The sequence below is a fragment of the Rhamphochromis sp. 'chilingali' genome (assembly GCF_963969265.1).
Source record: "Rhamphochromis sp. 'chilingali' genome assembly, chromosome: 12".
NCBI classification, from domain to species: domain Eukaryota; kingdom Metazoa; phylum Chordata; class Actinopteri; order Cichliformes; family Cichlidae; genus Rhamphochromis; species Rhamphochromis sp. 'chilingali'.
Genome location: NC_137939.1, coordinates 27,701,235 through 27,724,376, shown reverse-complemented (window position 1 = coordinate 27,724,376; position 23,142 = coordinate 27,701,235). Strand labels below are relative to the sequence as shown.

The window sequence follows — 23,142 nt, the reverse complement described above, 5'->3', positions numbered from 1 at the left end:
ATGTAGACGTGGTAAGAATTACAAGTTGATGCAGAGTGTTTGTGTTGCTCGTCGGTACAGTAACTACTGAGCTGGTTGTTTACCAGCAGTTACAGGTTTGTCAGAGCCCTGGACCACAGATGCTTTCAACTACTTCCCCTACAGAGGCTTTGGTCCTGACGCCTGCAGCCGTTTCTCTAAATCACTTTGACTGCCGTTTTAATCCGCTCCAATGCCTTATCTTTTTCACTCTCTCAATTCCCTCCACCATCCCTACCTACACCCTCCAGGCACTGGAAGGAGCTCCATCAGACCAGCTCATGCAACAGAGCCAAATGCCCCAGTACTACAGTCAACAGCCCTGGGTATCTAAATCCTCAGCCTCCAGTCTCTCGGCCTTCTCGGCTTCAGTTTTGCTTCTCCCTGTTGTCCCTTTGTCGTCTATGGTGCACATGGTCTCCTTTCATCATTGTCTGCTGTGTCTCATTGCAGGTGTTTCATCACTGAGAGGGTGCTTTCTCTCGTTTCTCTCTCCAAACAGGATGCCAGGGACACATGGACTGTTCAGCAGAGCTGCATAATGTTAAAGTTCAGGGTCCAAAGCCTACTGTATGAGCTAAACAGTGGTTTCCTTCGTAGCATGGGACCAAATTATATATTTACTCAAGCATTATGCAGCCCTTGTGGACAGTGCTCCATGTCGACCTGGCTTCAGAGGGAAAAAGGCCATTTTGAAAATCCTAAATTTGGCCGTCCCAGCTACTCCACGTTTTTCAAAATGGCTTCCCGATGTTTTGTCCCCATCCTGCTCTTGCAGCTTGTCCGTACCATCATCCTGACCACAGTCGCCATTATCATTCCATCTCATCGTCTCATCCTCTGTTCATTGTTGGCGTTTTCCTCTTCCATCCCGCACTGTGTTCACTTTGTGTGACATGTTGTCACTATAACCAGAACGGTTGCCACAATCTCTTAACAACCTGTGATCTGACTGGTGCACTGTGTCTCTCAGGCAACAGACCGACCAATGGGAATGAACGGGCTGGATGTGGCAAGTCTGAGACCGTTTGACCTGGTGATTCCATTCACCATCCAGAAAGGAGAGATCACAGGTAACGTCTCCTTTATAAACGCGTAATTTGATCATAGTGATGTGTGTGTGTGTCATAGTGTTGTCCTCTGCTTCAGGTGAGGTCCGAATGCCATCGGGCAAAGTGGCTAAGCCTGACATCACAGACAACAAAGATGGCACGGTTACTGTCAAGTACGCTCCCACAGAGGCCGGCCTGCACGAGATGGATATCAAATACGACGGCATCCACATCCCTGGTATCTGCACACATTTAGGACTGTGTGGGCTCTAAAGTGCACTGAGAAGATGGTTTGGACGTGCGACACTAACCGCTCTGTCTGCCAACAGGAAGTCCCTTGCAGTTCTACGTGGATTACATGAACAGTGGTAATGTCAGTGCCTATGGGCCTGGCCTTATCCACGGGACTGTCAACAAGCCAGCCGTCTTTACTGTTAACACCAAAGATGCTGGAGAAGGTGGGTAACAGTTACACCTGTGGAGTGCAATTATATTGGCTATGACTTACCTGCCGCCTCAGATTTGAACACATGTGACGCCCGCTGATCATCTTTGTAGGGGGTTTGTCTCTGGCCATCGAGGGTCCGTCCAAGGCTGACATCAGCTGTGTGGACAACCAGGACGGAACCTGCACCGTGTCTTACCTGCCAGTGCTGCCGGGAGACTACAGCATCCTTGTTAAATACAATGACAAGCACATCCCAGGCAGCCCCTTCTCTGCTAGGATTACTGGTAACTCTTTCTACATCAGAGTAGACATCCATGCAGCCCACACACTACAGTAACGTAGTTCCTCCCTTCCTGCTGGATCCAGAGATGTTCCAAGACTACATGCCTGGAAACTGAAACGATAAAAATCCAGTTAATTTAGCAAGGATACGTGTGTGTGTGTGTGTGTGTGTGAGCCGACAACAGCAGCGTTGCTGTTAACACGTTTTTATTGGCTTTCCCACTGCTCCTGTAGCACACACCACCCTCTCCTCCAGTCAGGTGTGGGTCGGCCTCCCCTGAACCCACTGCTCCACCCCCTCCCCTGCAGCTGAGCCACAAACCGCGCACCCCCCACACACACACACACACACACACACACACACACACACACAAAAAGTGCATTTATGCCATTAGCGTGTGCCCTAACAATCACTACTGCATCTCTAGGTGACGATTCGATGAGGATGTCCCATCTGAAGGTGGGCTCGGCTGCAGATATTCCACTGGACATTGGAGAGCTCGACCTCAGCCAGCTGACAGCCTCTCTTACAACACCCTCAGGGCGAGAGGAGCCCTGCCTGCTGAAGATGCTGCGTAACGGTCACGTTGGTGAGTGTGCGTCTAAGTTTGCTAAACAATGAGTCATCAGAATATTTTATGGTTCCCTAAGTATAACTGGGGGATGAAACTGGCTGCATGCTGGTTGGCGCGTTGTTAACCCTCCTCTGTCTGTCTTAGGAATATCCTTTGTTCCCAAGGAGATTGGCGAGCACCTTGTTAACATCAAGAAGAACGGTCGTCATATTCCCAGCAGCCCAATTTCTGTAATGATCAAGCAGTCAGAGATTGGTGACGCGAGCCGTGTGCGTGTGAGTGGACAGGGGCTGAGCGAGGCCAGGACCTTTGAGCCTGCAGAGTTCATCATCGACACTCGTGATGCAGGTATATGCTCAGTGAAAGCATAGATGCTGTCATTTTATTTTTACACATTCATATTTGTCATGCTCATCTTTGATGCATTAGGCTACGGTGGCCTGAGCCTCTCCATTGAAGGCCCCAGCAAAGTGGACATTAACACTGAGGACCAGGAGGATGGCACCTGCAAGGTCACCTACTGCCCCACTGAACCAGGAAATTACATCATCAACATCAAGTTTGCTGACCAACATGTGCCAGGTGCTTACATGAAACAGTCGGATTACAGAGGAGGCACATGTTTTGGTTTTGTAAAAGTGAATTTGTTCATGTGTATACACAGGAAGTGCTTTCACGGTGAAGGTAACAGGGGAGGGCAGAATGAAGGAGAGCATCACCAGGAAGAAGAGGGCAGCATCGGTTGCAAACGTTGGCAGCCAGTGTGACCTGAGCCTGAAGATCCCAGGTGAGACAAGCAGGAACTCGTATTTAATTCTCCATCTGTGCTTGGGTGTAAAGGGGGAGGTTACAGCCTTCTCACTGTTAGGTTCTCTTATGCAGCTGACGCTAGGTGATCCTCATGTTTGTATGTCTACATCTGTGCGTCCTCAGAGATCAGCATAGCGGACATGACCGCTCAGGTGACCAGCCCCTCTGGTCAGGTTCACAAGGCTGACATCATGGAGGGAGAGAATAACACCTACTGCATTCGTTTTGTGCCCACTGAGACCGGTGTGCATACAGTGTGTGTGAAATACAACGGCGTGCATGTGCCTGGGAGCCCGTTCCAGTTCACTGTTGGCCCCCTGGGTGAGGGTGGCGCTCACAAAGTGCGTGCTGGAGGGCCAGGCCTGGAGAGAGCGGAGGCTGGAGTACCAGGTTGGTGTGGTGTCTGGGTTGTGAGTGCAGAATCCAGTGTGTAATTTTACACTGTATAGCTAACTCTGTTTTGGCATGTGTGTGTAGCGGAGTTCAGCATCTGGACGCGGGAGGCTGGGGCCGGAGGGCTCAGTATTGCTGTGGAGGGGCCAAGCAAGGCCGAAATCGCCTTTGAGGACCGCAAGGACGGCTCCAGTGGGGTTTCCTACATCGTGCAGGAGCCTGGTGAGAAGAGACAGAGCCTGTGCTGCACACTGAATCACATTTCTAGTTTAGTGTGGTTTTATGCTTCAGTCGTACTCTGACCCTGGTCCTCATATGAGTGCGTGCGTGTGCATGTCGTCCTGTCACTGTTTTGTGCTTAAGTGACACTCTCACTGACTGATGGTTCCCCGTGTAGGTGACTACGAGGTGTCGATCCGCTTCAACGACGAGCACATCCCCGACAGCCCCTTCATCGTCCCCGTGGCTTCGCCGTCAGACGATGCCCGCCGACTCACTGTTGCCAGTCTTCAGGTGAGGCTCTGAGACACGCACACATCCGTATGCACACACCACCAGGCCACAGTACACCGCATTGCAGCAGCAGAGTGTTGGTGACTTTTGTGCTAGATCATATGTAAAGAGACCAGCCTTTTATTTCTTTTTACTGTAGCAGCTCGGTGAGGGTTTTTGTTTTTATGTTTTGAGCGTGGATACCTCTGACGGCAAGTCAGCTGTAGTGGTTTGTTTTGCATGCACTGGTAGCAAAGGTACAGACATGGGATCACCATCAGCTGCTGCTGCATTGCTGGGCAGTGCAAGGGCTTCTGGGATACGAAAGGACTGTGTGTGTTTCTCGTGCCTCATTCTAAAGGCTCCCAACAGCCTCTCGTCTCTGAAAGTCTTGTGGGCGCTAAAGGGTTAAAGAGGTTTAACATGGGCTGTTCTTCCTGTTCATTCATCCATAGAGCCATGTGTCAGTGTCACATCATCACACGGGCCTTTGTCATCACTGCATACATGCGTGATACCAAGACACTGTGTGGACGTAGACTTTGGGTAGCACGACTCCAAAGTACCTGCTGCTCACTGAAAGCATATCGCGCGTTCTCTAATATATTACAAAATGAATGGTCAGACCACCTACTAGAAGCACTTGCAGGAATCTTCATGTGCACACGGACGTGCACAAGCAAAAATATGATGCATGCACACCTTTTCACTGCACAGCCCTCCTCTTTAGCCTTGTTAGCGACTTCAGGTAAGCTATGTAAGAGTGGTGGTTATGATGTGGTGACCTTTTGCTGACTTGCTGTGGGCGGCAGAGGCATGGGGGTTCATTTTGTCCTTCGATGCAGTGTTTAATTCTGTGAGTGTGTTGTTGAGCAGGAATCGGGTCTGAAGGTGAACCAACCAGCGTCATTTGCTGTCAGCCTTAACGGAGCAAAGGGTGCGATTGATGCCAAGGTCCACAGCCCGTCAGGAGCGCTGGAGGAGTGCTGCGTCACTGAGATTGACCAAGGTAACCTCAGGAAAACCAACCCTAACCCAATCAAAGCACTTGCTAAGCTGATGTGATGTGTTACACACTGATCTGCCTTCTGTTTGATAGATAAATATGCAGTCAGGTTCATCCCCAGAGAGAATGGTCTCTATCTGATTGATGTGAAGTTCAATGGAAGTCACATCCCTGGTAGTCCGTTCAAGATTCGAGTCGGAGAGACCGGCCAGGCCGGAGACCCTGGGATGGTGTCTGCATACGGACCAGGACTGGAGGGAGGCACCACAGGTAGCACTTTCACCCTGAGTGCAAATCAATGAAATTCCTTTGCCTGTTTGATGTCCCCTATATCCTGCCTGTCATGTGTCATTTACCTCCAGGAACATCATGTGAATTTGTGGTGAACACGAGCAACGCAGGGCCCGGGGCTTTAGCGGTCACCATCGACGGGCCTTCCAAGGTGAAGATGGACTGTGTGGAGTGTCCCGAGGGTTACAGGGTCACGTACACCCCGATGGCACCCGGCAACTATCTCATCTCCATCAAGTATGGCGGTCCTTACCACATTGTGGGAAGCCCCTTCAAGGCCAAGATCACTGGTGAGGAGGAATATTTTCATCATTATTTTATTAAATGTAAAATACTGTAATGCCTTCAGCTTTAACTCGCACTCCTCTTCCTCTCTGTCTTCTAGGTTCCAAGCTTGTGTCCAGCCACAGTATGCATGAAACCTCCTCTGTTACTGTAGACCCTGTGACCCGTGCCATCAGCTGTTCTCAGCAGGGTGCTCCTATCCAATCCGATGCCAGCAAGGTTGTGGCTAAGGGCCCAGGCCTGACAAAGGGCTTCATTGGTCAGAAGAACAACTTCAGCGTTGACTGCAGCAAAGCAGGTGTGTAAAGCTAGGATATGCATGAACAGAACACGGGTCAAAGCGCTATTCAGGATCAGATGTTGTATTTTGTGGTAAAGTCGTAAGTATGACAATAGAAAATCCTGCGGTGTGGCAGAGCTTTCATATGAGCTGCTTTCACTTGACATTTAATCTGTTCATGCAAATGGACATCTGAAGGAAGGCCCGTACTGCCAGCACTCAGCGATGGTAGTTTGGTGAAGCTGTTGTCAGGACTAGTCTCTGAGGAATGGCTGTGCTTGTTTTAGCAACGCAACATTGGAGGAATTGTCCACACCTTTCAGCAGTGTGGCTGCTTCTGCACGACACGCTCTGGGGCTGATTCTGATCTGATGCAATCACTCACCTGATAACATCTTTTGCAGGTCGTAACATGCTCTTGGTTGGCGTGGACGGTCCTAAGGTCCCATGTGAGGAGATCCTTGTGAAACATCTGGGCAACCGCATGTACAACGTGAGCTACCAGCTCAAGGAAAAGGGAGAGTACATCCTGGTGGTGAAGTGGGGCGACGAGCACATCCCCGGCAGCCCCTACCACATCACAGTTTAAAAAAATAAAAAAGCAAAAATCCAGCTCTGCAGATTAGAATTGTACCACTGTTTAAAACGACGTTCTCCAGTTTAAGCCATCATTGTGTACAGCTCCACGTCCCTCCCATGTTACCAATGACTTCATCAGTGTTGCCCTCAGCCAGATTCCAGGATTGGATATTTTAAAATTCCATTCAAAGTTCAGTGCATTGAATATTCCTTTGTCTACAGTCAGTTGCTCCATTTTCTGTTTTCATTCTTCTGCTAAACACATTCAGTAAACTTGGGGACGAGAACGACGCACCTTTTTCATTATTACTGTAAGCTAGCAGTCAGTCGTGCCTTAGGCGATTTTCAGTGGATTTATGAGAAGCTAGTGTAGCGCCAGTAGAGTCTGGCCCCCTGCTTTGGATGGAAGTTACTGTTTACACTGGAGGAGTTACTCTGACATACACACAGTAAATAATGGATTCACTCTGATATGAGCTTCTATGAGAACACACACATGTCTGTTCATTACACCAGAGTGTTCATGATGCTCTGTTACTAACCCAGCTGTTTTACCTGCTGCTAGTGTGATCCAGGTTTAGCCACTGCTGTTCTTAGTAGGGAAGACGCATTTCACAGTAGCTTGCTCGTCATCCCGACACTGCTGCCTGGAAATGCCACTTCCTCGGTTTGTTTTTTTTGTTTGTTTTTTTTTTTGTGGAAAGAGTGCCACCAGTAATGGCCATCCATGTCCATTAGGTTGTAAGAACTCTGATAAAGAGCCCGATTCCCTGGCATGAAACGTGAGTGTGCAGTGGCTCACTGCCTTGTATGTTAAAAAGGGAAGTTTCCAAAGTTGTGCTTAACAGAAGGGCTGACAACGACGATGATGGTGTGGTTCATCGCGTCAGAGGGAGTGGACAGATGCTTGTTTTTTTTTTTTTTTGTTTTTTTTTTTGCTCAGTGTTTTAGATCTCACCAGTTTCCCCTTCAGCAACACCCACCCCTCCCTCCTCCCCTCCCTTTGTCCTTCCATCTGTGTCTAATCTGTTTCTGAACAAAAAAAAGAATCTTGTCCAAAATAAAAAGGCTCTAAAAATGATTGTAAGACAGTATTTTGATACACAATAAAGTTGTCTAAGTATTTTTCTGTCATTCTAATGGTTGTCTCATTTCTGTACATCCATCAACTCTCTTCCGCTTGTCCATTGTGTCAAAGTAACTGACGATAAAACAAGGAGATTTTAATTTTCTGGTCGGGGGGGGTGTGTGTGTGTGTGTGTGTGTGTGTGTGTGTTATATTAGGAAGTCACAAGCAAAAGGAGAACACACCATGGCACATTTAAACAAGGACAAATAATTTATTATTGAAGTAAACATCAAACAGACGCTGTCAGTTCAGCTCTAAGGAGCGGGCAATCATAATGAAGAAGTTTGAGTTGTAAGCTGCGATTCATACTTTTGGCCACCAGATGTCACTAAAGAGGCCTGAAACTCTTCGGTGCTTCAGAAGGCTTCACTCGGCCATCACTACATGTTAACACATCAGCCTTGATTAACGCAGAGTAGTTTGGACCCGGAAGCAGGGTTCATACGGCATCACTTAACAACCGGTTAGCTGTTTGGCGGCTGTTGAACTAGTTTTGTGAGATTCTGGCGTTTCTGGCAACATACATTTAGGGTTTAATGGATCGAAATGAGATTATTCAAACTAAAATTTATTTGAATTAGGAAACTGATACTTTTAAACCCATCCCTACAGTAGCGGTTTTTGATATGGGTGGTTGCCCGGGGCATCGTGGTGGGGGGCGGCATTACGGGCATCGGCAAAAAAAATATAAAATTGCTGGTTCTCATGCTCCCTCGACATCAGCCAGCGCATATTGGGAATGGCATAGGCACCGATCGGTTTTCTATCGCCCATTTGCTGGCAGTAAGGACGCCCTCCGTTTGCAAGGTGCGCCTGCTGCTTGTGGCACAGGGAGGAGAGTGCGGGGGATTCTCTGGCTGGCTGGAGCAGCATCTACTAACTAGGGCCGGGTATCGTCACTGATTTCTAGAATCGATTCTGATTCACAAGGTCCCGAATCGATTCGATCCACGATTCGATTAAATTCGATTTGAATATGGGACATTTTGACAGTCAGAAATATAATTCTGATCAGTAAATTTACATATTTTTGTATCTATAAAAAGGAAGCTGGCACACGCAAGACTTTATCAAAGGTGTGAGCATCACAGCAGAGGCCTTTTTGTCAAAGTAGCTGAAGATAAAACAGAAAAACATGAAGGTTTTCCTGGCCAAAATTATTCTGCAGTACATCAAAAACGAAAGAAAACCATTAATGAACATATGAACATTACCTCTGACATTACAGCGGTTTTATTAGAGACATGGCTAAGCGTTTTGCATTTTGCATAATTTTAAAAAGTTTAAATTTGTTCAGTAATGAACCTCAGAAATTAGGTTTTCTTTTCAGAAGTATGTAAACGGAAAAAAAACAGCGGCAGACAGCGCTGTAAACAACGGTAGAGGTGTGCCTAACAAGCAAGTGAATAATGCAGAAAACAGTACAGAGAAAGAGAGAGAGAGCTGTGCATGAAGTGTGGTGGAAGCAAAACAGTAAAAGTCAGAGGGAATTCATGACAATGTTTATGTGAAGCGTAGTTTGGATCTTCTTTTGCTGCTGGTTCAGTCAGTTTTATTTTTATTGTTTGGAGAGAGATAAAACTAACAGCTTCAGAATCAGCGCAAAAAGGGCGTGAACACAAAGCGCGGACCGGCCGAAACATCAGAATCAGCGAGCTGTCGGCTTTCAGCCCCGACCGTGTCTGTGCCCTCAGGTGAGAAAGTCACATCTCACTGATTCTGATCCGCGGGTCCGCGCTTTGTGTTTGTGTCTTTGTGCAGAATCCATGTTCCTGCTCACATTTACTGTCATAGCTGTTTGGTGGTTGTTAAAATTTTGTGAGATTTCACCTGAGATTCTGTCATTTCGGGCAAAATAAATTTATATTAAAAAAATCGATTCAGGATTTTAATGAATCAATTTCACGTTATCCCAGCCAGAATCGATTTTAATCGATAAATTGATCATAAAAACCCACCCCTACTAATAACCAACTCGCAAAATAAAACAAAATAAAAACAAAACAACAAACACGAAAACACCAGACATTATGATACAGACTTATAATTTTTTGAAATTCTATACCCGAAAAGTGAGCGCGAGAGCCCTCAGTGTGCATGCTCGCTGCTGAAGTCAAAGTAAACTTTATTGTCATCTCCACTACATACAGTCCAGTATATACAGAGACGACAAGGTTCCAGTTACAGCAGTGCAAGTAAACAAACAGTAAATATAAGAAGAGTAAGAAAATAAATATACACTTTAGGACTGGGGTAAAGGGATCAATAACAATTTAAAATTTATAATTTACAGTTTGATGATTTAAAGTCTCACACAACCCGTCGAAAGGGGGGGGGGGGGGGGGGGGCTGCTGCCAAATAGAGCACATATTATTTATAATGTTGTAAATCCAAGCCCATTATGTATTCATGATTTGAATCCTGGGTTGTGTGAAATCCCAGAAATAAACCTTAGACAAAGTGAATCTGTGAACTGTAGTGCAAAATTAAAACCAATGTAAGATGGACAAGAAAAGTTCAAAGCCATCAGGTGCTCAGTTTAGAAAAAAGAGAAAAGAAGAGGAGGAGAAGCGAGCAAAAGATACAGGTGAGCAGATGTGTCATTGGATAATGGCAGGTCATCCTGAAACAATCAGAGTCAGAATCAGAATACTTTTCCCTAAGGAAATAATGTGGATCGCCACTGCATCCCTATCCCTTAACCCCCCAAAATCCCATGCAAAACCTTCACCACAAGGTGGCAGTGTTTCAGCAGGATTTTACTGAAGGTGTCCGCGTTAACGCGTTACTGTCCAAGCAAGCACCGAGTGCGCTACAACGTAATGGGAAATTCACAGAGAAACTCGCGCATTCTTCCACTGACCGCTGCGGCACACCTGCACCAGGGTAAACCTGCTCCTGCTTTACAGGACCGCTAGTCTTTGACTTAATTTATTTTCTGCTGTGTTTTACTTGCATCTATTTGAAAGAGTGAGTGTAAACACAAAAAATATATGTATTTTATGTGCTGGAATGTGCAGAAAATAGGTTTAAATATTAAACAAATTTCTTCCAGTAAGAGAATGTTGCATATAGTTAAATTTTTGCTTGATGCATGAAGTTAAAAGATTAAAACTAATAAAACAAGTTTTAAAAAGAGATGTTTCCATTTGATTACATTTTGTATGATGGATTATGTAGAAAAAGTAGAATTGGGCTGAAAGCTCTATCACTTTATCACCTATTCAGGTTGTAAATCGTGTTTTTAAAAAGTAACTAAGTAACTAAGTAATTAATTACTTTTGAATATAAGTAATCAGTAAAGTAATGGGATTACTTTTTGGGGGAAGTAATCAGTAATTAGTTACTGATGACTTTTTTCAAGTGACCAACACTGCTTATTGCTAACTATTCTAAAACGGTAGTCTCTTCTGGCTCTCAGAATAAGTCGGTTATGTATAATAGTAACATAATTTTGAAAAAGCCAAATACCAGCTTGAATAATATTGGACAGACTGGATACTTACTATGGTTCCCATTTTGTAGTTCAAAGTGGTCTTATGCCAAAATAAAGCCACGCCCTGTTTTTACCTCTAACAAAATACTTTGAGGACTGACATTGTAGCTGTTTATTTGCATTCTTCTGATAGTTTAACTTTCTAAAGTTAAACTATCAGAAGAACACCACTGCAATCGGGAAATATTTAGGTATTAATGTTTCTCCCAAGCTTGCAGATCTAACTAAATTAAACCATATCCCACTTTTAAAGAAGGTAGAAGGCGATCTGGCTAGATGGAAATGTCTACCCATATCACTCATGGGAAGGGTTGCCGCTATAAAAATGATAGTGTTACCAAAATTAAATTATTTATTCTCAATGATCCCAATCAACCGCCACAAGATTGGTTCAGATCTCTAGATTCATGTATGTCCAAATTCCTTTGGAAAAATAAACCCCCATGTATAAGCTTAAAAACACTACAAAAGACCAAGGATAAAGGAGGATTAGAACTACCTAACTTTCAGCATTACTTCTTAGCCAACAGGCTTCAGTTTATCTCAGGATGGCTAAAACATACCCTCTTAGATGAACCTTGGCTAGATGTAGAACAAGCACTTTGCAATCTAGAGATTTCAGATCTACCATTTATCAGCTCAAACATCCAACGACATGAATGCTTTAAAAGCATCAGCATCAGCTCTTCTCTGACAGCATGGTGGGAGTTTCTAAAATTGACGGAGTCTTCATTAATCCCATGCAAACGTACACCTATCTGGAACAACCCTGACATATTACAAAACAATAATATGATAAACTTTTCAGATTGGAGTGGTAAAGGAATCAAATATTTAGAACATATACTAGAAGGAACAGAATTTATTTCATTTGACAGATTAGTTACACAATATGGGATCAACAAGAAAAGATTTTTAGAATATCAACAAAAATTAAATCCATAGTAAAAAAGAAATTTAAACCGGGTCAAGTTGAACTACAAACACCACCAAGTGTGGTTCAATTTCTTACTCTTAAACCCCCCAAATTACTATCCAAAATATACAGAATGCTTTCTAAAACAGATGAATCAATATCACTTCCTATTGCAAAATGGGAAGCGGATTTATCAGTTAACTTAGACCTAAACTTCTGGTCTCAGATTTGCTTAAAAACCTTTCATCTAATTAGAAATCCCAGTCTTCAATTAATTCAATACAAAATATTACATAGAGTGCACTATACAGGTCATCGGATGTTCAAGATGGGCTTTACGTCTACCAACAACTGCTCACACTGTCAAACCAATTCACCGGACAATTATATCCACGCTCTTTGGTTCTGTCCACCAGTTCAGAAGTTTTGGCGCGAGATATGTGAAGACTTATCGAAGTGTCTGAAATGTAACATTCCAACTTCCCCCTTAGTGTGTTTGTTGGGCAGCTTAGATAATGTCACTTCAGAAAAGAATATCGCCCATATGGTTTTCACTGCCCTATGCATAGCCAAGAAAACAGTCCTCATGAACTGGAAAAATAAAAATAATCTTAATTCTAACCAATATAGAAATTATCTATTAGATTACATTAGTCTCGATACAGCCTCTGCCACCACATCAGATCAATTGCTCTGGGCTCCTTTGATTAGCTCCATCACCTAGTGGAGGTGGGGGGTCATAGTTTGGTCCCACCTTCGCTGTTGTGATTGGTGTGGGGGTAGGGACAGGCTTAGGGCGTCGGGGGGTTCCCCAGGAGCATTTTCCTTGGGGGCCTCAACCCGGGGTAGCGGTCATGGCCTATTAGGGGCTCTGTTGGCTCTTAGGTGACGGTTTCCTCGTGGCTGCGTGCAGCGGGGCTAGGGGAGGGTCTGTGCTGACGGACATGGGTTACTGACCTGGTAGCCTGGCTGGCCCTGGGTGGGTCCGGGACGGGCGTGAGGTTCTGGAGGCGCTCCGTCTCTGGGCTGGGGCCCTGGCCGGGCCTCGGGGGCTTGGGTCCTGGTTGGTGTGTTGCCGGGGTTGTATGCGGGTATCTGTATGGGGGCCCGGCCCTGGCGCAGGGTGCCGCCAGTGTATCGATCCACCTGGGGGGCTTTTCAACTGGTGGGGGAGGTTGTTACACCTTGCAGGAGCTCTCCTCTCTTCAGGAACTCTCTCTGCAGGAGGGGGAGATACAGGAGAGGTGGAGGAAGATCTCAGCCTGGGCGTCTATTGCCTTGTGTAGTCTGGAAGATGAGTGGATGACGGGGTGGTTACAGTTTTCTCTGTGGTGGTGTCAGGTGGGCTGTCACAGGCTCTGTCCATCCGGACCGGGGCCCCCTTTCCCTGGCGGGTTGCGGAGTATGGGGGTGCCTACTGGGGTCAGCGGGGGAGCTGGCCCCAGGGAGGGGTCACTTGCCCCTCCCTTCCTTCCCTCCCCATCTCCAGCTGCCTCCCTCTTCCCACTCCACCACAATCACCCACACATGCAGGGCCTTGGGGTAAAGGTGTGTCACCAGGGTGCTGTCAATGTCACAACTTAGACATTCACATTACTCACACTCTCATAACACATACATATAGGATCTTGGGGGTGGGCACGCTACACGAACTCCAAAAGACCATCAGGGTGTACACCTCACCCCTGGTGTTGTTGCCCACCTCTCAATTTTAAATACACGTAGACACTGAGGGCTATCAGGAGGGGGTATGCGCTTACCTGCTGCTCTCTGGCAGGTAGCTCCATGCCCTCCTGGGTTTTAAATGCACCTTAGAACACACATGCATCAACACTACATATGAGCGGGTGGAGGGAGGTTTTGGAGTCTTCTCTCACCCCCGTTCTCTGCGACCTGCTGGAGCGGGGGGCTAGGAGGAGGAGTTGGCCGTCCGACTAGGGTCTGGAGTGTGGGGCCTGCATGCTGCTGCGGAGTCGGGGTGGTCTGCTTCTCCCCCACCGCAGGGAAAAAGGGTAACACCACCTGGGTCTGGGTGCAGTTTCCCCCTCCAGGGGCAAGGGTACCTAGACCCGGTTCTTAGAGTACGCTTGGGGAGTGTGATTGTGTGTACAGTAGCTGTGTCCCAAAACGTCGGCTGCATCCTTCGGAGGACCCGGCCTTCGCGGTCTACGTGGGCCGGGTCCTTCAAAGACCGAGAAGGCTGGAAGTGTGAGGCTGTGAAATGGGATGATCTAGCCTTCAGATTTGCGTCACCGCTGTCTCGGTGGAGTCTAATAAACTTGCCGTCTGCTCCTTGCTATCTAAAATATAACAGGACACTGGCGTAAATTCTCGATCGTCTCACACTTCTGTTTAACGTTTATTCAGCTGTGTGAAGATGCCGGAGGAACCCACTCGATGGATTAATAAAGTTTTATTTAATCTAATAATCTAATAACTTTGATCTCAGCCAAACCGATTTATTCCAGAACAAATAAAACACCCAAAAAAGGCAAACAATTACATTTTTAACTTATCTGAGTGACTTACGGTATATCATGTTTAACCTGAGTAGCGAAAGAGCGGGGGTCTGAAAACGATGAAGCCGGGAGTCCGCTGCTCTCGCCGGCTGGAGTGACCATTGAACCCCCTGGCTTGCTATCGAGCTGGTGGGTAACAGACGTCTCCGAAAACGTTGGCACACTTCTGCAAATATGCGATGTCTTGATAAACCAAGCAGATATTTGTAATTTACACAGCTACTTTCTTGCCTTAAAATATGTTAAAAGTTTATTTTGTGGCCCAGAAAGATTAATAAGAGTAATTTTAAAACTTAGTAGCGGCTGCCATTGTTGTCAGCTGAAATTTGGCTGGGCTATGAATTCTGGGATATGGTGGGCCACGAAGGACACACCCGACCCATCCTTCAAATTCGGGGAAATGAAGGACGCATTTGTTGGCCGCATTTGAAGGAGTTGACGAATTGGGACAGCCTTCGTCGCCTGGCTGTGACGTAATCGGCCTTCAAATGCGGCCTCCGGAGGATGCAGCCGACGTTTCGGGACACAGCTATAGTCTCTCTATGTCTGTCGGTTGAGTGTTGAGTAATTGCATATGAGAGCATGAGGGTGGGAATGGATGTTTGTATCTGTGTGTGCCTGTATGTCTGTGTCTATATGTCAGGTTGGGTATCAGACGCCACCTCTCCTGGGACATCTCAGGCCCTCTAAGGCAGGGGTGCTCACACTTTTTCCACATGTGAGCTACTTATAAAATGACCAAGTCAAAATGATCTACCCACTACAAAAATCCAAAACATATACTTATTTATAAATATATTGAGGATTCTTTATATCTACAATGTATATACATGCATAACCGCAATATCCAATATTTCACAACACAATTAACTATGTAAATTTTTTGTCATTACCTGAGTTTACTCTGATGACTTGCACTGAATTGAATCAGCCAGGGATGCATAGTCCGGACAGTAGCTGCTGACGGCCAGGTTTAAGAGAAAAAACCGAGAGCTAAAAATTGGAGTTAACTCGCTGACTAGCTTGTCAGTTTTACTACACTTCGCGCCGCTGTTTGCGCATGCGCAGCGACCTAAGCGTCAGAAAAAATCTGCTGTCATCTGACTGGCTTCCCTGTATCAATCAAGTGACGGGATGGATGATAGGCTGGCATCTATTTTTTTTTAATGCCATGCGATCTACCAATACTACCTTTGCGATCGACTGGTCGATCGCGATCGACGTATTGAGCACCCCTGCTCTAAGGTTTGGAGGCCTATCTCCCCCCACCACTTCCCCTGCCAGTGGCAGACGCCCTCAGACATCGGTGCATTGGTGGTTCTTTGTGTCCGGGGATGGGCGCCCAGGTACACACCGGCTCACTCCTTGGTGGCTGCTTATCGGGGCCTGGAGCCTGGGGCTCGCTCGGGCCACTTCGGAGATGGGGTGCCCTCGGCCTCTCGGTCTGGGGCTCGGTCACTCTGGCACAGCTGGCTGCCGGCGGAGCTCACGGGCACGTCACTGCAACCCCCCCTGGCTTCTGCTCCGCGGCTGCTGAGTGACCCCTCATCTGGGACTCTCCTCAGCTCTTTCTGGGACAGTGGCGCGGCTGCCCCTCTGTTGGTCTTCCTTGGTCTCTTGTGTTCTGGGGGCCTCTGGATGTCTGGAGTTTTGATCTCCTCCATACCTGCTTCATGCCCTGGTGGACGGGGCTGTGGCTCCCCACACCCTCTAGCAGATCATTACATGAAGCAACCTTTTAACCCTAGAACACTATCGCTATAAATAGTAACACAATCACTAATGCCGGGTGATTTTTACCCGATATAATATAACCAATGAAAAGTAATCAAATATATGAAAATATGACAACACATGACAAATTAGAGTGGTCTTCTTTTACTTTCAACTGTGCCATGTCTAACAAAATGAAAAATAAAACTCCTAAAACAAAATAATGACTCTGGAAAGCTGGTCTTTGGTCCACCCATTCCTGGGACATTTGAGACTTCCCTGGTGAAGGCACAGGCTCCTCGACACGCAAACAGCTGCAGGAGAGAGAAATCATGTAAATCTATTTTCTCGGGTGTAAATCACCCAGCGATAGTGTTCTAGGGTTAAAAACGAACGCATCCATGCTCACAGGTGTACACATGGGTGCTCACACACACAAATTACACCCTTTTTGGCTCCTACCTCAAAGCACACTGTGCGCTGTCGATATTACGTGCTGCACAATAATGTTTAATATTTAGCATTTACTGTTATATTCCCATATATCATCATGATGTTGTTTATTGTATTGCTCTCGTTTTCTTCTGCTTGTTTTCTTTTTTCTTTCTCAACAGGTGATCCAGGTGATTGATATATGTATTTTTTTTGTCTGCTTATTTAGTTGGTTTTTGTTTTTTTGCCCTTTATCCCCGTCCCTCTTCTCTGCTGTTTTCCCCCCCTCTTCCTTTCTCCCTTTTCTTTTCCTCATTCAAGTCTGTCCCGTATCTAGCAAGTGAAAATAAAAAAAATTCATAAAATAAACAATAAATGGTGAATCAAATAGACCATTACGGCAAGGCTGGGATGGTCAATTTGGTAAAGTAAATCCGTTGGGCATCTTTCCTCACCTTTAGACAATAATTCTGATGGCAAAAGAGCCAAACAGGACAGGCAAAAAAACAAAAAAACAAAAAACGAGTGCGGGGGAGAGTGCACAGCAAAATCTCCAGTGTTAAATTAACACTAGAGAGTGTCTATATGGGTCCACACCTCTGAGTGTAAAATACAACACTGTTGAGTGTTAAATTAACACTTTTGACAGTGTTATATGTTTAAAAGTAACCTAGTCAGTTTTGAAGATTAACAATGGCTAACACTGAGCAGTGCTGATTTTCTAACACTGGAATATTTCTAACATTTTGAGTTATTTTCCAGTGTTAGAAATAACTCTCAGTAATGCCACAGTGATCATTTGATATATGGACCTGCAGCGGAGTTTAGGTCCAGACACGGCTAGTGACGTCAGACTGAACAACCGGATTGTAAACATCGCAGGTGGCTCTACCAGCATACCAGCACCACGTGACAGCTTTGTGCTGTTGAAACTGGGAAGTGCCGAAATTTACTGAAACGTACAAACAAATGGGGGGAAAGCATGTAAGGCAAATACAGCTGTACACTTCCGACAGTTAGCTTGAAAGGCAATATTATGGTATGACCATCTTTTATTCTTGAGCAGGCGCCTGTAACAAACACGCCTGAAAATCTACAATTGTTTTTTTTGCTAAGTTTTACATTAGACAGACACTTGAGCAGTGGCGGGGGGGGGGGGGGGGGGGGGGGTGTTATTGGGCTTAAGCCCGGGTTGTTTTTTCAGAAACCCGGGGTCTCTTGGAGTGTAATTTTTTCATAGTTAGATGCCTGGCTTACAACTGTATAAAACAAAAGACTACACACAGTATTCGAAGCACATAGTGCACCCTGTGGAAGTTTACGACTGTGCATAAATCCCCCCTAATATTGGTATGATCCGAGCTCAGGCACTAAGCGATTGAGCGAGGGGGCGGGGGGAGCTGCTGCCTGCGAGTGCGCTGTTGGAGAAACGGAGCTAGGCAGACAGTAGTGATGGGATTTCCGGCTCTTTTTAGAGATCCGGCTCTTTAGGTTCGGCTCACTAAAAAGAGCCGGCTCTTTCGGCTCCGAACCGGCTCTTCAGGTTGTTTTGTTGCTTTAATTAATTTATTATTAACAATAATATAAAATTATGCACAAAAGGAATTACTAACGTAAAAACAAGTGGTTTTATTTATATATGTTTATATATAAATATATGCGGTGGCCCCTAGAGACAAAACACGTACAAACTCCAAAACACATTTCTAGCATGAACTGAACTTCCAAAGCAGAGCTACTAGATCACTTAAATTACACAATTGAAAGCATGTGTGTATTGTTTGTGTATTTATACACAGGCACTCATATATATATTCAAATAATTTAAAAAAAAGTTCATTTACCTGTTATTACCACACACCAAATCCGGTCGTTGGTACTTGCTGGCTTGTGTAGCCACAAGATAACAAAGGCTCAACACTGCGCCCAGCATCCTGGGGCACTTCTGTTGTCTTTTGTACGTGTTTTGAGTTTTTATGTGCTTCTGAGTTTTTAAATGCTTCTGAGTTTTTACGTGCTTCGGAGTTTGTACGTGTTTTTACGTGTTTTGGAGTTTTTACGTGTTTTGGAGTTTGTACGTGTTTTTACGTGTTTTGGAGTTTGTACATGCTTCAGAGTTCGTACGTGATTTGAAGTTTGTATGTGCTTTGTCTCTAGGGGCCACCGTAAATATACTTTTATTTATTCACTCCACATAAAATGTAATAAATAAATCATATAATACAAAAATCAACTATTCACATTTCAAGTTTTAACTATTTAAATTTTCAGCTTTTTCCTTTCACAAATTTAAAGTGAAAAGAACACAAAACACTGCAAACCACAACACAATTAAATATAAATTATAATATGAAAACTAAAAGAACATGCATATTCTCTGTCATATGGACCTGCATGAATAAACTTTCTCAATCCTTTATCATCTGCAACCGAAAATAGTTGTGGATGATTACTATACCTTTCTAATGTTGTTGTCCCTGCCTCTCTTTCTCTCTCTCTGGCTCTGTTCCTGTGCTACTGAGTGTAACTACCGCCCCTCCCCCCTCTGCCCAGCGTAAAGCACAAGGCTCGCGTGCAGAGTGAAGCGGGAAAAAAGTGCGAGAGAGAGGCTGAGAGAAAGAAAAAAAAAAAAAAAAACCCACGTGACGGCTCGCGATAAGGAGCCGGCTCGCGTCGTTCACGTCAAAGAGTCGGCTCTAAGAGCCATTTCGTTCGCGAACGACCCATCACTAGCAGACAGAGGAGAACTGAAGTTTGACCAGGTATCAAAGCAAATCATTTGTACTGTACAAATAATGTAAATATGACGATGTATCACGAAAGATTGATATCAAGTGGGTCACTTGACCCATATTACGTTACTTGCTCTTCAAGTGAATAAACAAATGGCGAAATGAAAAGCCGAACAACAATGCTGTTTCTTTAGAGCAGTGGTTCCCAAACTTTTTTTGCTGGGCCCCCCTTTGTTTTACAAGAAAAATGTCCCCCCCCCCCCCCCCCCCCCACACACACACACACACACACGCACGCACGCACGCACAAACACATTTTCCAGCCACACACACCCATATTTTGCTCCATCGCGGTTTATTTCACACCTCAAACATTTAGCAAACAATTAAGCAAATACAAGTAATCTGCAATATATTACAGGCAGTAATAAAATAAACTACTAACTCTTTTACTCTACATCCACACCTACACGGGTATTTTTGAAAACGCAGCTGTTGTGTCCACACGTAAACAGCGTTTCAAATCACCGAAAACTGAGATTTTTAAAACTCCTTTTCTGCCGTTTAAGTGTGGAGAGGAATACAGAGTTCGTCACGCAACGTCAAAGGTATGCGCCTTTTTTCATGTCACGCTGTGCGCCACTTTATTGTTTACATGAGATGAATTGCAGAAAGGCAGATAGTCAGATTAACATTTTTTTCTCTATCTGCAGGTTTTACACGCTTACATATACACACGCAGTTACTGTCTCTCTATTTACAAAGGCAGAAGCATCATGGTGTAATTATTTTACGTGTAGTTGGGTTTTTTCCTGTGTAATAATATTCAACATTGCTATCAATACATTTATCAAAAAATGTCTCTCTGTGCAAAATGGGTTTAAAAACATAAACAGCTGTGGGATCCTGTTTGTCCGTGATAGACAGGGGCAACAAATTGTGGCAGGATCAGCCCGATGGTATTTGTATTCTACTGTAACTTTACTGTATAAAGAGCTAACATCTCCAAAATGTCAGGAGTAGTTAGTCATTACAACAAGTGTTTGTGAACTAACACTGTTTGTCTGTGATTTGTAGAGCCAGGTGAGTGCTCCCAATGCAGGGAAAACCAATTCTGCAGGGAGACCTACCTTGGCAATTGTGCAGGTGAAACCAAAGGGCAGATATGCTTCACCATATTTTCTAGTCTTTGGCTTAGAATGAAGTTGGTTTGGAAACATATTCAGCGATGCTTCATCTCCTGCTTTGCGTTTGTGTGGGCGCTGTGCTAGCAGTGTCCAAGCATTGTCCCCCCCCCCCCCCCCCCCCCCCGCAATGGCTCTGCACCCCCCCCCTAGGGAGCGGGCCCCACACTTTGGGAAGGTCTGCTTTAGTGAGTCTTAGTTTACATGTGTGTTTATTTCATATTCTCAGTTGTTACCCTCCACAGCTAAATAAATAGGTTTCAGTAACGTACTGATATACAAGAATGGACATAAGGGGCTTCTTTCAAAGAAAAAACTCAGGTAGATGTTATTTTATATATTATGCTTTGTATGTTGTTCAGTATATTTCTATGCAAAACAAGAGGAATTTCAATACACAGCAGTATATTCACAGCTGAAACCAGATATTTACATACACTTTATGGAAAACACAAGAACATTTTTTTACTGTACAACATGATATGATATGATATACCTTTATACCTTTATTAGTCCCACAAGGGGAAATTTCATAAGGCTGCCGACCTATTGCACTCAATGGCGGCGCCATCTTACCCTCCGACCATACATACATTACACAAAACATCACATGGGGAAGACAGGTCAGAGAAGTATAACAATGGAAAATGCACCACATGAGGAAAGATAAAGAGAAAAAAATAACTCCCCCCAGACTGAGCTCCGACAGGGAGATCAGTATGAGAACAGAAAAAAACACCTCTGCACATAGCACATGAAAAAAAACTCTTAATACACCAAAGAAACACATGACAAGCAACAGGGGTGGGTAAAGGATGAGAGACAGCTGAATTTGACAGTACATCCGGGCCTGCGTGCGCTGGTCTCCTTGATCCCCGTCAGCATCGGAAGGGAATAAGCATCGAAGGCGTTTGGAAAGGGAGGGGGGATGAGAGTGTGCATATCAGTGTATACGTGTGCGTGTCCAGAGTTCAGCTGAGACAGTGTCCTTCGCCCTGCTAGGCTAAGTAAACAGTCTTCCAGCCAACCCAGGTGGCCTTGCATGGAATGGGAAGGAACAGACTAAACACAGTCGTTATCAGGGTGTTGTTCAGCTCCAGCCTTGCAGCTGGCGCCAAAGGGGTATCCGCATAAGTGATGGTGGTTTTTACTTTAGTGCGAACAACTCATATGAATTTCAAAGCAGTTCTACAGTCCAACACTGGTCTCTCAATCTCCCGTTGGAGAGCTGCGAGCTTCGCCGTACTTGCGTTCTGTGATTTGTCATTTCTTGTGCTCAAGGAGCCGATTTCTGAGAACTCACGGCAGTGTGCCTCCCCGAGATGTCATCCAATTTGCGCCCACAGATGTTATTCCGGACTATCCCTCAATTTAGAGTAAACTTGTTTTGTTTTGGATAAATATTGAAATATCTTTTGAATTAGTTAAATGTCAGAATAAAGAGAGACAGAGCTGTCTATTTTTTATTACTTTCATCAAATTTAGGAGTACATATACACTAAGTTTATTGTTAATTAATAAGAAAACTCCAGATGATTCCATTCTGAGCTGAAGAAGCTTCTGATTGGTTAGTAGAGTCCATGTGAGTAAATTGGTGGCACACCTGTGGATGCATATAAGGCAAAACACAGAGCCTGTTTCTGTGACATGGGAAAATCAAGAGATGTCAAACAAAACACCAGGAAAAGAACTGTGGAGCTCCATAAGTGTGGCTCAATTTTGAATACAATTTGGTGCCATTTGCAATTAAGAAATACAGATAGTTTCTCTCTTTACTCTTAAAGTTAACAAATAAGTTTTTATATTTATCAATATAAAAAAAAACATTTAGTCTGATTTGATGTTACAATTAAAAAAGTGTTTGTGTTTTTATCTGAAGAGTTTGTAAATATCTGGCTTCAACTGTATATTTGATGATTGTCAGCACAAAGAGGGAGAGAGAGGAGAATGAGGACAGAACAGAGATGGAACAAGAGCAGGTGAGACCCACATGTTAGTCACATGGTTGTTTACCAAAAGTATCACCGTATCATAGGTCCTCATGTATCTCGTACCTAGTGTTTCTTTTTGGGTTTGTTCTTTTTCAAATTCTATATTTATTAAGTTCTGCAAGCTTGTTTGCACAACAAGGCTAAATAATTATATACATTTTTCTCAATCTAAATAGTGGACTTTGGTAGAATTAAAAAATAAGTGTAGTGCAGGTCTATGATGATTTTTAGTGCTACTATCATCTAGTTCTGATTCTAGTTCTGTCTTGGTTAAATCCTCAGCAGTCCTGATTTTGAACTGTTGTAGTCCTGTTTTAATTCCGGATCAGTTCTGGGTCTGGTTGAATTGGGGTTTAGTCCCTGTGTCTTGATGCAGCCCTGATTTTGTTCTGCCTTGCTGCTTATTAAAAAACTAGTTTAAGGTGTCCTGCATATGTGTTATATATTTTTCCCTATATGAAGTCATTCTTTTTTGAACAAAACTCAAAACAGAGCCAATGAATCTTTCAGTCATTTCTA

General features: G+C 44.6%; 1 protein-coding gene across 3 annotated transcripts in view; it reads left to right on the top strand.

Moving 5' to 3' along the window:
• The window catches only part of flna (filamin A, alpha (actin binding protein 280)), a 43,765-nt gene extending 36,114 nt beyond the window's left edge, over nucleotides 1-7,651 (top strand). For 2 of the 3 annotated variants that reach the window (XM_080898850.1, XM_080898851.1), the window contains exons 33-49: nucleotides 270-344; nucleotides 992-1,091; nucleotides 1,168-1,308; nucleotides 1,400-1,528; nucleotides 1,629-1,802; nucleotides 2,229-2,390; nucleotides 2,520-2,723; nucleotides 2,805-2,957; nucleotides 3,040-3,162; nucleotides 3,309-3,575; nucleotides 3,663-3,800; nucleotides 3,976-4,091; nucleotides 4,947-5,079; nucleotides 5,170-5,346; nucleotides 5,439-5,657; nucleotides 5,753-5,950; nucleotides 6,337-7,651. In XM_080898850.1, the coding sequence (XP_080754976.1) occupies nucleotides 270-344; nucleotides 992-1,091; nucleotides 1,168-1,308; nucleotides 1,400-1,528; nucleotides 1,629-1,802; nucleotides 2,229-2,390; nucleotides 2,520-2,723; nucleotides 2,805-2,957; nucleotides 3,040-3,162; nucleotides 3,309-3,575; nucleotides 3,663-3,800; nucleotides 3,976-4,091; nucleotides 4,947-5,079; nucleotides 5,170-5,346; nucleotides 5,439-5,657; nucleotides 5,753-5,950; nucleotides 6,337-6,521 (2,694 nt within the window). In that variant the 3' untranslated portion in view covers nucleotides 6,522-7,651. The remainder of the gene's footprint in view (nucleotides 1-269; nucleotides 345-991; nucleotides 1,092-1,167; nucleotides 1,309-1,399; nucleotides 1,529-1,628; nucleotides 1,803-2,228; nucleotides 2,391-2,519; nucleotides 2,724-2,804; nucleotides 2,958-3,039; nucleotides 3,163-3,308; nucleotides 3,576-3,662; nucleotides 3,801-3,975; nucleotides 4,092-4,946; nucleotides 5,080-5,169; nucleotides 5,347-5,438; nucleotides 5,658-5,752; nucleotides 5,951-6,336) is intronic. The other variant, XM_080898852.1, reaches the window with a different exon arrangement.
• Nucleotides 7,652-23,142: the final 15,491 nt, after the last annotated feature.